The following is an 11,941-nucleotide window of genomic DNA, read 5'->3' as shown; positions in this document are numbered from 1 at the left end:
CCAAGCTTGCTTAGCACACAGTGCCCTGTTGGAAGAGGTGGGCGGGGTTTACATTGATTGGCTTTTTCCTTAGCCAATCCAGTGTGCTCGCTTCGTGAGCGTCCAATCGCAGTTAGAGAGCAGAGCCGCACACTGAGCAGTTCTGTAGGTTGCATCCTGTGTGGTTTCCTCTTGTGCTTCGGCCGCGCTAGTGGAGGGAGCTCGGGAGCGGCGGAGGAGCGAGGTAAAGCTGGTGCTGCATAGGCGGGGTGTGGACGCAGGACTCGGTATGGCGGGCCGACACGGAGTAGGAAGCGCCTGTATGAGGTGTATTAGTGGGTGCGTCACTGTCGGCGGGCGTGGTGTCGACCGACAGCGCGTCTGATACCGAGCCGTGACTGGGCACGTTATACACACTCCCGGGCAGCACGGTGTCCGCGGCCTGGGCCTGAGTGACGGCGGAGAATGCGGTGCAGCCGTTACCGGGCGCGCCCAGCCCATCCCCCCGCGCTGCCCTCATATACCCGGCTGCGGGCCGGAGGCGGTGCCGCCGGTGTATAAGTCGGTGCCGTACTGGGCCGGGGCTGGAGGGCAGTGGCGGGCGGTATTAGGCGGGCTTTGTGTGACTCGCAGCCGCCATGCTGTATACTCGTCTTTTCTCACTCACAAAATGGCTGGTGGCGGAAGCTGGCGGCCGAGGGGCGGGGCTGCTGTGGCCGGTGTCCTGGAGACAAAGGAGGGGGCGGCGGCGGGCTTTGTACCGGCCATTGTGAGGGCAGCGCGCTGTTGTTCGCTGTTAGCAGCCCGCTGAGGTCGGGCGCCTTTCTCGGTGTCCACAGCTGTTTCCATGCCTGATGTGATCCGAGTGCTTTACATGGCCTCTGTATTCAGGATGGCCCTGCACTGGCTTCTCCAGATCCCCGACACCTCCTATATGTGATACAGGTGGTGACCTCTCATTCTGTCCCCTGAGAGAGCCCCATGGGGAGATTCAGGACCCCCCTACACCAGCCGGAGGTGCTTCTGCCAGCATGGATCCTCTGCATGGCCGCCTGTCTGGCTATTGGATAGTGGACAATGGCTGGGGCCCTGCTGTTCCCCGGGAGCCGGGCTCTACACCGTACGGGATACACGTGCGCATGCTCAGCCTCTGCTCCATTGTCTAAGCTGGAGAAAGACTGTTCTTGGCAATTTCCAGCAGTCCTATTAGAGCCCCCTTCTGAGGGTCCTTATATTCATGGAAGCTTGTCCTAACGCTTTAACTCGCTCTCCTTGGCCATAGCCATTATTCCTGGAGCATGTAAATGACCACAGATTCTGACATGTAAGGCTGCTTTCATACATCCGGTTTTGGGTTTTTTTTGCCGCCGGTTGCGGTTTTTCCGCATAGACTTTTATTAGTGCCGGATTGTGCCGCATGGCCTTGCGTTCGGTCCGGTTTTTGCCGGATGCGGCATATTTAGCCCATGCGGCGGCCAGATGGAACGTTGCCTGGCACGTTTTTTTTTTTTGTCCGGCAAAAAAAAACCCGCATCCGGCCGATGCGGCGCTTTTTCCAATGGATGCTGGATGTGGCAAAAAATGCATCCGGCCGCCGCATGTGGTTTTTTTTGCACTGCACATGCTCAGTAGCGTGCCGCAACCGGCAAAAACCAGACGGGCCGCGTGTAAAAACTTATGCAAAGGATGCGTTTTTTTCGCCGCATCCGTTGCATAGGTTTTAGAGCCGGATTTAGCCGCACTGCTAAAACCGGAGGTGTGAAAGCAGCCTAAATTACCACCGATTCTGAAATGTAAGCGAGTTATAAGGATATGTGCACACTGTTTTTAGATGCAGAAATTTTCTTCACCAAAAACTGCACCCTGTGGAAGAAAAACGTGTTTTTGTGCCATGCGGTTTTTGAGAAATTGGCTGTAAGGGCTACAAAACGCACCAACAATTGACATGCTTCTTTATTCTGCACCTAGCACTGCAAGTAAAAGTAAAGAAGCAACATGCGCACAGCACTTCAGAATCCTCATTGACTTTACTGGGAGAAGGATGGACATGCAGATTTGGGCAACAAACTGCACCAAAAACGCAGTATACGTATAGGTTACCGTAAAGTGAAAGAATTAGGCCCCAACAGCTGATACTGCCTATCATTGGGGCAGCGTGCATAGACAACGTCTGTAGTATGGGCTGCGGTGTATCAGGGAAAAACGTCCTTTAGAAGCATAATAAGTTTATATAAAAATAATGCTTTTTAGGCACGGTTTTCCCTGATACGCTGCAGCTCATACTACAGACGGTGTCTGATGCATGCTGCCCCAACAATAGGCAGTATCAGCTGGCATGTTGACTTTAAAGGCTCAATACAAAAGTAGACTGGCTGGCCATCTAATGTGTATGAAGCTGCCCTGACTACCCCTATATGCTGGCATATTAGATGGATTTCAACATATTTATTTTTCTATGTTCCCTTGTCATTATGTCTTTGGAGTGTGGGAGGAAACCAGAGAACCTGGAGGAGGCCCACACAAGCACTGAGAACATACAAACTCCTTGTAGATGTAGTGGGAAAGGAGCACTGAGGGTACAGTGCTAGTCACTGAGCCTCCATGCTGCCATATCTGATCTTTTAGTTTCTTGGAGACGTTTCTAAGGTGTATGGGCAAACAGTTGCTTGATCTTTTTAGAGGGAACCTGTCAGGTGCCTAGTGCTCCCTGAACCACTAGCAGTTCAGTGTGCATATTGATTCCTAACAGTCTCAAAATATGCTAGCACACATAAACAGATCTTTAGAAACAGTATTTCTAAAGAAATTAGGGCAGTGACTAGTCGCAGGGGCGTTTGTTCCATGGCTAGCCGGCCCACATGGGTGTGATAGCATACTTTAAAACATCTAACATCATGGCAGCGCAAAACAAAGTCGCGCATGCATAGAGCTTTTCACTAGTTAGCTTTGAGCTTCTTGGACGCCAGGTGTATGTGTCCCGGCTTCAGAGAGGCTCACTACCCATGATTGGAAGTCGTACATACTACCAGTCACGCGCACAACTCCTGTCTGAAGCCGGGACACACAGACCCGACTTTTGAGTAGTGCGCATGATCGGAAGTGCAGATGACTTCCGAACATGGGCAGTGAGCATGTTTAAAGCCTGGATGCATACGCAAGGCGTCAAAGAAGCGCAAAACTGACAGATACAAAGCTGTATTGCGCTGCCATGATGCTGGCTATTGTAAATCATGTTATCATGCCCACAGGGGCGTTATAAGATGCTAAGTGGGCCGACTAGCCAGGGAACTAACGCCGCTGTGACTAGTCACAGCCCTAATTTCTTTAGAAATTCTTTTTCAAACGATCTTTTTATGTATGCTACTATAGGCAGGGACTGTTGGGGAGGGATTATAAATATGCACAGAGAACTGGTCGTGGTTCTGGAGGCACTGGGGACCGAACGAGTTCCCTTTAACTACAGATTATCAGCTTCCAAATTACCCACTGTTGTTGGCATCTCTTGTATAGGCAGTTTCTTTTAGGTTCCAACCATGTTAGCTGCTCTTGTATAGGCAGCTTTTTCTAGGTTCCCCATCATGTTAGCAGCGCTTGGATAGGTAGGTTGCCACTTTGTTAGCAGCTTTTGTATAAACTGATTCTAGTTTGTTCCCACCAAGTTAGCAGCTCTTGTATAGGCAGCTTCCTCTAGGTTCCCCATCATGTTAGCAGCTCTTGTATAGGCAGCTTCCCCTAGGTTCAGGTTCCCCAACATGTTAGCATCTCCTGTATGGACGGCTTCCTCTAGGTTCCCCATCATGTTAGCGGTTCTTGTATGGACGGCCTTCTCTAGGTTCCCCATCATGTTAGCAGCTCTTGGGTAGATTCTTCCTCTAGGTCCCTGCCATATTAGTAGCTCTTGTATAGACTGCTTCCTCTAGGTGTCCCGTACCCCCCCCCTCACTATTGGCAGCTCTTCTATAGGTAGGTTCCTCCCCCCACTATTGGCAGCTCTTCTATAGGTAGGTTCCTCTGTTAGCAGCTCTTGTACAGGCAGCTTCATCTAGGTTCCCCCCATATTGGCAGCTCTTCTATAGGCAGCTTCCTCTAGGTTCCCCAACATGTTAGCAGATCATGTATACACTGCTTTCTCTGGGCTCACTGTGTGTAGCACTGATTGGCTGGAACAGTCAGACTTGCAAATGACTGATTTTCTTCAGGGAAGGCTCTCATAGGTCGGTGAAATAGTGAGGAGTCATCCCTTTGTCCCTCCCCTACCATTCATGTCTTATAACCTGGATGGCCTGCTTAGGTTCTGCCATCGGCTTTTCTCGCCTTGATCAGCAACAGTATGTGTGTCCCCAGGAAGACCTCAATGATCATCTTCTCTTTCGATTGTCTTTACACAGATAGCTGCCACCACCTTATTAGTCTATTGAATGAAGATGGAGACAGAGCAGGAAGAGGTTGAATTCACTAACACAGAGACCAACGGTGAGACGCTGCCCTGCATCGGGTAGCCTCTTTCTATTTTTGAATGTGCTAGATAAAGATGTCTGTTGCATCCTGATTCTAATCTGATTGCATTTGTAGGAAAACGTCCAGCAGAAGACATGGAGGAAGAACAGGCTTTCAAGAGATCCAGAAACACCGATATGATGGTTGAATTGCGCATTCTGCTCCAGAGTAAAGTACGTTTACTTTCCAGCAGATGGCCAGATGATTTCTTCCGCAGTTATACCTTCCCTTAACGTGACTTGGGTGCTGGTGTCTGTCAGTCACTAATTTCTAGTATTTTCTGTCTCTTCAGAATGCTGGCGCAGTTATTGGAAAAGGGGGAAAAAATATAAAAGCACTTCGGACAGACGTGAGTGTTTCAAAACGAATCCGCTCTCCAGCTTTTTAAGAATGTTAGGGTATCTACAACATCCAGAAAGTTTACTTTAGACTTGTGCAGGGATACTATGGAAGCTTGTTAGTTTTTGGACACTTAGATATAGAACTTGCATTTCAGATTTTAGCTTTCAGTATGATTAGTATAGCTTAATGTGAGCATTTCTGTAGAGTAATAACATAACCTTTAATGGTTCATACAATGCCTAAGTGGGTTGACTCGTGATTAGACACTTGTATAATAAGACTGATGTCTTCAGTAAGCTGGCCTGGCACCATGTGTCTTACACAATCTTTTTAGTGTATTTTTTTTGCCTTGCTTTCACTTGTATATTTTTCTGTAGTTCCTTTTGGCCTTGATCTGAGCGCTGTTTTTAGTCTGCTCAGATCCTTCATGTTATGAGGAAATGTGTCTATACCCACGAGCCAGCCTGCTACTGTTGTTTGATGTCAGATTTACCTACCTTAGTGTTGAAGTGCAGTCAGTATTTAGAAGTTCCTAAGTGTAATTTCGATATGCCTTAATACCATTTATTTTTTAACTGATAATTGAGTCTAGTTTTGTATTAAATTAAAATGTATTGCTTTTCCCCCCCTTTTCCCTCTCCTTGTTTTTTTGGCCACATATCTCCGTTGCCCATGTACTGGATCGTCTTACCCCTGCGTTGCCCATCATGATGGCCCATCTACCCCTGAACGCCCATGTGAAAACCCTGGTTGGCTATGCCCAAAAATGTGCTCGTTGCCCAACGGGCATTATTCCTGACATCTTCCGATTGAATGCCCATGCCCAATGCCAACATCCACGAACGCCAATGACCAATGCAGTACAATTCCAGTGTTTCAGTCCCAGACAGCAGTGGCCCCGAGCGGTATGTCCCAACAGTTTATGCCTCACTGCCTGATTAGAAAGAGAAATGTGTTATAACCTGCCTTTTAATATGATTAGTTTCCCCTACATAGTGTTATTTTCTGTCTTGTTTTCCCATTGATTATTTTCTTTTTTTGTATTTCCTTTCATCTTTCTTCACTGATCTCTACATAAGTTAATCTTTGGAGCCACTAATTTCCATATACAAGGGAGCAAACATCGCTTCAAGAGTTGCATATTTCCACACTGTACAGTTATTTTCTGAGTGATTTCTGTCTTTGTGGCTCGCCTGATTCCTGCAGCATTGCTTGTTTCATTGTCTACTATTCCTATCCTAATTAGGCGCTAACTCTTAATCACTTTCACTTCACGTTTCTTTTGCTTATTGTCATTTTAATTTTTCTTCTCTTCAAAGCTCATTTTATATTTCCAGTTTCTGAAGGTGTTTCATTCATACAGTATTCACCGATTGCATTTTCCAACTCTCCCTGTAGTTTGCCAGTTTCATTCAGATAGTGAGGGTGTCCTGAATTAGTGGTGACGGGGAATGTGATCGTTCACTTGTTTCCAGTTCTGTGCCTCTTTTATGCCAGCTTTTATCTAAATCCTTCCAGAATCCCTTTCCCTCACCAGCATCTAAACGTTTACTGCCCAGTCACATTCAACTGAAGGAAATTTAAAAATCTGAAGGAAATAAAAGCACATATGCATGTGTACATCTTTAATAGCAGTTATCTCACCAGAAATGTGAATGGTTTACTGATACTCTGTTTTTCTCCTGTGTCATGTCTGTGTCATGCAGTATTTTAAGTATCAGTGCAGACATCGAAACAATTGGTGAAATCCTGAAGAAAATCATTCCCACGTTAGAAGAGGTATGTCTGGCCTTTTACTTCTATCGCCAACTCTTTTTAATAGGGTTGTTAGTAAAATTGCCCCTTCTTCGCAGTACCAGCATTACAAGGGAAACGACTTTGACTGTGAGTTGAGGCTCCTTATCCACCAGTCGCTGGCAGGAGGCATTATTGGTGTCAAAGGCGCAAAGATCAAGGAACTTCGAGAGGTATGTGGTGGCTCTTTTTATTTATTTTGTGTTCTTGTATATATTGTGTATTTTTGTCTTGTTTCCTAAACTGGCTCCATGTGATGACTTTTCCAGAACACACAGACTACAATTAAGCTATTCCAGGAGTGTTGTCCCCATTCTACAGATCGTGTTGTGCTTATTGGAGGAAAACCAGACAGAGTGGTTGAGTGCATCAAAGTCATCCTTGACCTCATATCTGAGGTAAGCATATATTATTTTTATTTTTTTTTATATTGGGGGGGTGTTTAAAACAACTAGTCTGTTTTCTTTCTGGTCTAACATACCATGCTTTTTCAGTCTCCAATCAAAGGCAGAGCACAACCCTATGATCCCAACTTCTATGATGAGACTTATGATTATGGTGGCTTCACCATGTTGTTTGATGAGCGACGAGGACGTCCTATGGGTTTCCCCATGCATGCTAGGGGTGGTTTTGATCGGATGCCTCCAGGACCCGGTGGTCGTCCAATGCCTCAGTCAAGAAGAGATTATGATGATATGAGCCCAAGGAGAGGGCCTCTCCCACCTCCTCCGGGTCGTGGAGGCAGAGGTGGCAGTAGAGCTCGCAATCTTCCACTTCCACCACCCCCACCACCAAGAGGAGGGTAAGAATTATTGGTGACAATAATTCTGTACTGCATTTTTGTCTTGTGACTTCCGTGGCTGACTACTGACATTTGTTTTGTTTATACATAGAACTTTTGATTTTAATTCTAGTGATCGTCGAGGGAGACCTGATCATTATGATGGGATGGTGAGTGTCTGTTGGTATATTTTTGTGACGGTCTCACGATGATTGCACATTTTTGCGGGTATTTCCAATTTATTTTAATTTAGCCTTTCTTAGAAAAACGTTTTTGTTTTTTTTTTTTCCCTTTCTAAATTTTGTAGTTATATAACTTAAAAACTATTTTTAAGAAGGTTTTTCTATTTACTTCATATTGACAAACATAAAATAGGCAATGTTCTGCAGGATTAATATAGTCTGATGTTTCAGTGATTTACAACTGGTCTGCTTTTGTAATTAACATTGTTTCTGTTCTTCTTCCCTAGGGTGGCTCTGGATACGGTAAGTTTTTTTGTTTTTTTTTCTTGTATTTTCCCCAGCCACACCCCTTACGTATAATACTCCTATTACACTTGTGGGGGTGTCACCAGTAGCAAATTTTTTTTTTTTTTTGTTTCTAGGTCGGGGATCCTATGGAGATATAGGAGGTCCTGTCATAACTACTCAAGTCACTATTCCAAAAGATGTAAGTACACACCATTTAACATTGATAGTATTTCTACGGTTAGCATTCTTAATTGTCATGTCTCTTTTACCTTTAGAAGTGTTTAAAATTCATTTTTTCTTTTTTTTTTTTTTTTCCTTTTTTTTTCCAGTTGGCAGGCTCGATCATTGGAAAAGGAGGTCAAAGGATTAAACAAATACGCCATGAATCTGGTGCATCCATCAAAATTGATGAACCTTTGGAAGGGTCAGATGATCGAATCATCACGATTATTGGCACCCAAGACCAGATACAGAATGCACAATATTTGCTTCAGAACAGGCAAGTTGTTGGCACTTTATCATGCATGGGTCTCACACTAAACTCTTCCAAAGTTGTCTGTAAGCTACTTTAACTCCTTTTTTTCCCTTTTCAGATATTCTGACTTTTATTTTATATCTTCCTTTTTTTTTTTTTTTCTTTATATATTACTAAAAATCAAGGTGCTTTAAAACTAATTCTGCTTCACGAGATTAACAGCTCAACTCTGTCGTGAAACGACTGCAAACGATTTGTAAAAAAGAGCATTAATATAAATGTGCCTGTAGATATTAGAAGAAATCAGTGGATGTTGGTTTAGTTCTGTGTGGAAGACTAGTGATTTTGTTGTTTTTAGATAACAGCATTGACAACAAATCACGGTCTGCCATATGGCACAGACCATGCCTCTACAGGACAAGTTACAGTCGTTTTGATTGGATCCTATAATGCAGCGTTTCACACCTTTTTTCTATTTACTAACCACTACTTTAATTTTTACTTTTAATTAGCTTAACGCTGTAGCATGTTTTCTGTTTCATAATTATCACTAACCCGCGTATTAATCATGCCTTAACTTGTGTGCTAGCCTTTTTTTTTGGGTTGATGACGTCTTTTATTTTTGTAAGGTTTATGCGCTTACAGGTTCTAATGCGAGATTTTCTTTTTTTTATAGTGTGAAGCAGTATTCTGAAGATTATGCTTATGGGTTTTGACTTCTAAACATTGAGAGGCACATGCTCAAGGGTTCTAATGTAAGGTTCTCTTCTTTTATAGTGTGAAGCAGTATTCTGGCAAGTTTTTCTAAGACTAGTGAAGAATGAAGGAATCCTGCATCTTTTTTTTTTCTTTATCTTCGCTTCTGATTACAAAAAAAAAAAAAAAATTAAGAATAATAAAAACCTTCCTCTGCTTCATAGGTGTAATACATTGTAAGGTGTAGAGAGAAACCGGTGGTTGATATTTAATCTAGTCCTTTACCATGAAAGATGTGCTATATAGTAGTGCAGTTTGTGATCAGATGCAGCATGAGCGAGGGTGTGCTTTTAAGAGCAATTTTTCTCATTTATCAAACCTAGTGGTTGGTGTACACAATATACATATGTTAAGGAAGGGCGAATGCCTATCACTATCTACCATGAGCAGTGGAAGTTGCTGTTTGTACATTAAATGTTATTAATGTAGTGAGTTATGGGGTTTATTATTCACTATTTATAAACTTTATATTTGTGACTTTCCCCACTTTTTTTTTTTTTATGTTTAGTGTCTTAAGTTGGATAAAGCACAAACGCCATCTTTTGGTTTCTCTTTTCCAGGATTCTGTGACCACATTAATGATGAAGAGGAAAGTGTACAGTGAGCAGTGATGAAACTTAGTTCTCCTTTGCACTTGATCTTGTTTTACAATAATTTCTATTCTCCCAATAAAAAAAAAAGTTTTGTTTTAAGGAATCGACTTTTTATGTTGTATTTTATCAAGCGTTTTCAAATCTAAATGGGTATTTGGCCGGATTTAATTGGAAATTTGTGTTGTCGTAAAATACTTATTCATTTCATTTTTAATGTCCCCCCCCCATTTGTTCTGGATCTTAAGTACACTTCATTTTTAATATATCTCATGGCTCACACTAGATTTATTTTCTCTTTCCTCCCCATTTCACACTTTTACATGACTATTATGTCTATTGAATGTTTACAATACTATAAAAAAAGACAGGTTTCCCCATTTGGATTTGAAAAAAAAAATTCTGGAGCGTGTTTATTTTTTCACAAGTGCAAGTAGCGCTTTTTTTTGCCACTGCCCCGGTACAGCTTTCATCTGCATGATACGTGCTAGTGGAAGTATAAGTGTGCACAGACTCTCTCTGAGGGCTTAGAATAAGGCAGCTAGTTTTAGTGTAGGTCGGCTTATACTTCAGAGCTAGTAGTAGTGGTTAATCTGGCAATCTGCATGGGAACAGCAGTGTGATAATGTTACACTTTGAGGGGTTTGTCTGATTATGGGTAATACTATTCAGTAACTTCACAGTAGAGTTTGTTTTTGATGTCCTGCTTGGGTTTAGCCAGAAGCTTTGCTTTTACTGTTTTATATATGAGGAACAAAATATGAATTTCTTTTTCAGGCATAAGTGGAATCCAAAATATTTTGTTTAGGACAGCTCCAATGAAAAAAAAAAAGTAAACAAAAAAAAAAAACCCTGGAATGCTTTCTTCCCTCGTTCTTCCGTTGCTTTTGGATTACAAACCAAGATCTGGATCACCGGACGCATTGGTTACTAGTGACCAGCAGCACAAACAGCGGAGAATACCCCACCTCCAAGAGAATTGTACAGAATTAGTAAAGCTGAATGATTATATCTGCTTTATGTTAAAGATTTTTTTTTTTCCTTCTCTTCTTAATTCAGTTATTACATGGAGAATAAAGTTCTGCTTAAGCATGTTTGTGCAAGTCCTATTCAGATTGTTTATATTTGAGCAACTGCTAAGTTTGGGTTTTTCCAATTTTTATTTTTTTTCCTTTACATTCTAAATGTCCTAATTTTCAGCCTGTTTTAACTGCATTGTCTGTTTAGAAATGGGGGATTGTGTTCACTGTAACAATGTGACGATTGTACACATTGCTGTTTTTATCACTTTTACATTGGTATGTTGTAACAGAAGTTAGTCACTTGTGTTAGTGTATTGAGATGACCAGCTGTGCTCTCAGTTTTTATCAATATAATTAAAGTTTAAAGAATTTCTTTTTTTTTTCTTTAGATGTAGCCAATGGAGTAGTGAAACCTTTTATTTAACTTAACAAACATCACATTTGAAATGGCCATTGTCTTTTGCGTTCTGTCAAAGTTCGGAGATGTTGTGCTAGCCAATATAGATATAGGCTTTATTTAGGTGAAGCTAAACCTTGGGTGCTTATTTAGTCACTTCTAACGTGCTAGCTTCCCATTTATTTGGTATGCAAATAAAACCTTTTGCATCTGTACCAATCTCTTTCATGGCAACTGGAAAAAATAAACAACTTAGTAAATGGTTAACTTAAAACAGCGTTTGAAGTATACTGTGTTAAACATGTAGTGTAGACAAATTACATATAATCCACAGCAAAAAATTGCAGTTGTAAGCCACTTCACTGCCAAGAGAGCAGGATTTGCGCGCAGAAACTTGTGACTATAGCCAAACCAATTACTTACATATTTTTGTTTATTGTTGTGTAGCACAGTAGATAATTTTGTTGTTTGCAGAATTTCCCCCTCCCTTGTAGTTTTATTCATCAGTTAAGAATTTGCCTTTATATCAACCTATCATCATGAATGCCGTCCAGTCTGCAAGTATTATTGTTATCGAGCAGGTGGAAATTCATTATAACCCAATTTTTAATTTAAAGGGAATCTGTTGCCAGGTTTTTGCTACCTCATCTGAGAGCAGCATAACGTAGAGACAGACTATGATTCCATCAACGTGACACCTACTGAGCTGTTTGCTGTCATTTTGATAAAATCATGTTTTCTTTGCTGCATATCGGTTATACAGAGCTCATGAATATGCTGGACTACCTGGCATCAATAGTCTTCTAATGCAGAGTTTCCCAACTCCAGTCCTCAAGGC

At 42.2% G+C, this 11,941-nt stretch overlaps 1 protein-coding gene across 2 annotated transcripts; it reads left to right on the top strand.

Moving 5' to 3' along the window:
* Positions 1-115: 115 nt before the first annotated feature.
* Positions 116-11,079, top strand: HNRNPK (heterogeneous nuclear ribonucleoprotein K). Of its 2 annotated transcripts, none has more exons than XM_075318418.1 (15): positions 116-223; positions 4,368-4,452; positions 4,552-4,649; positions 4,769-4,825; positions 5,680-5,723; positions 6,525-6,597; positions 6,672-6,785; positions 6,882-7,010; positions 7,107-7,414; positions 7,527-7,563; positions 7,863-7,878; positions 7,998-8,062; positions 8,193-8,362; positions 9,015-9,093; positions 10,462-11,079. In XM_075318418.1, the coding sequence occupies exons 2-14, from the start codon at positions 4,398-4,400 to the stop codon at positions 9,052-9,054; spliced, it is 1,206 nt and encodes a 401-aa protein (XP_075174533.1). In that variant the 5' UTR covers positions 116-223; positions 4,368-4,397; the 3' UTR covers positions 9,055-9,093; positions 10,462-11,079. The 2 variants fall into 2 exon arrangements, with proteins under 2 accessions (XP_075174533.1, XP_075174525.1); XM_075318410.1 differs by having other exon boundaries at positions 7,506-7,563.
* Positions 11,080-11,941: the final 862 nt, after the last annotated feature.

This window comes from Anomaloglossus baeobatrachus, chromosome 1 (assembly GCF_048569485.1).
Source record: "Anomaloglossus baeobatrachus isolate aAnoBae1 chromosome 1, aAnoBae1.hap1, whole genome shotgun sequence".
Classification (NCBI taxonomy): domain Eukaryota; kingdom Metazoa; phylum Chordata; class Amphibia; order Anura; family Aromobatidae; genus Anomaloglossus; species Anomaloglossus baeobatrachus.
Note: the sequence above shows the minus strand (reverse complement) of the source record. Positions and strands in the feature narration are given on the sequence as shown.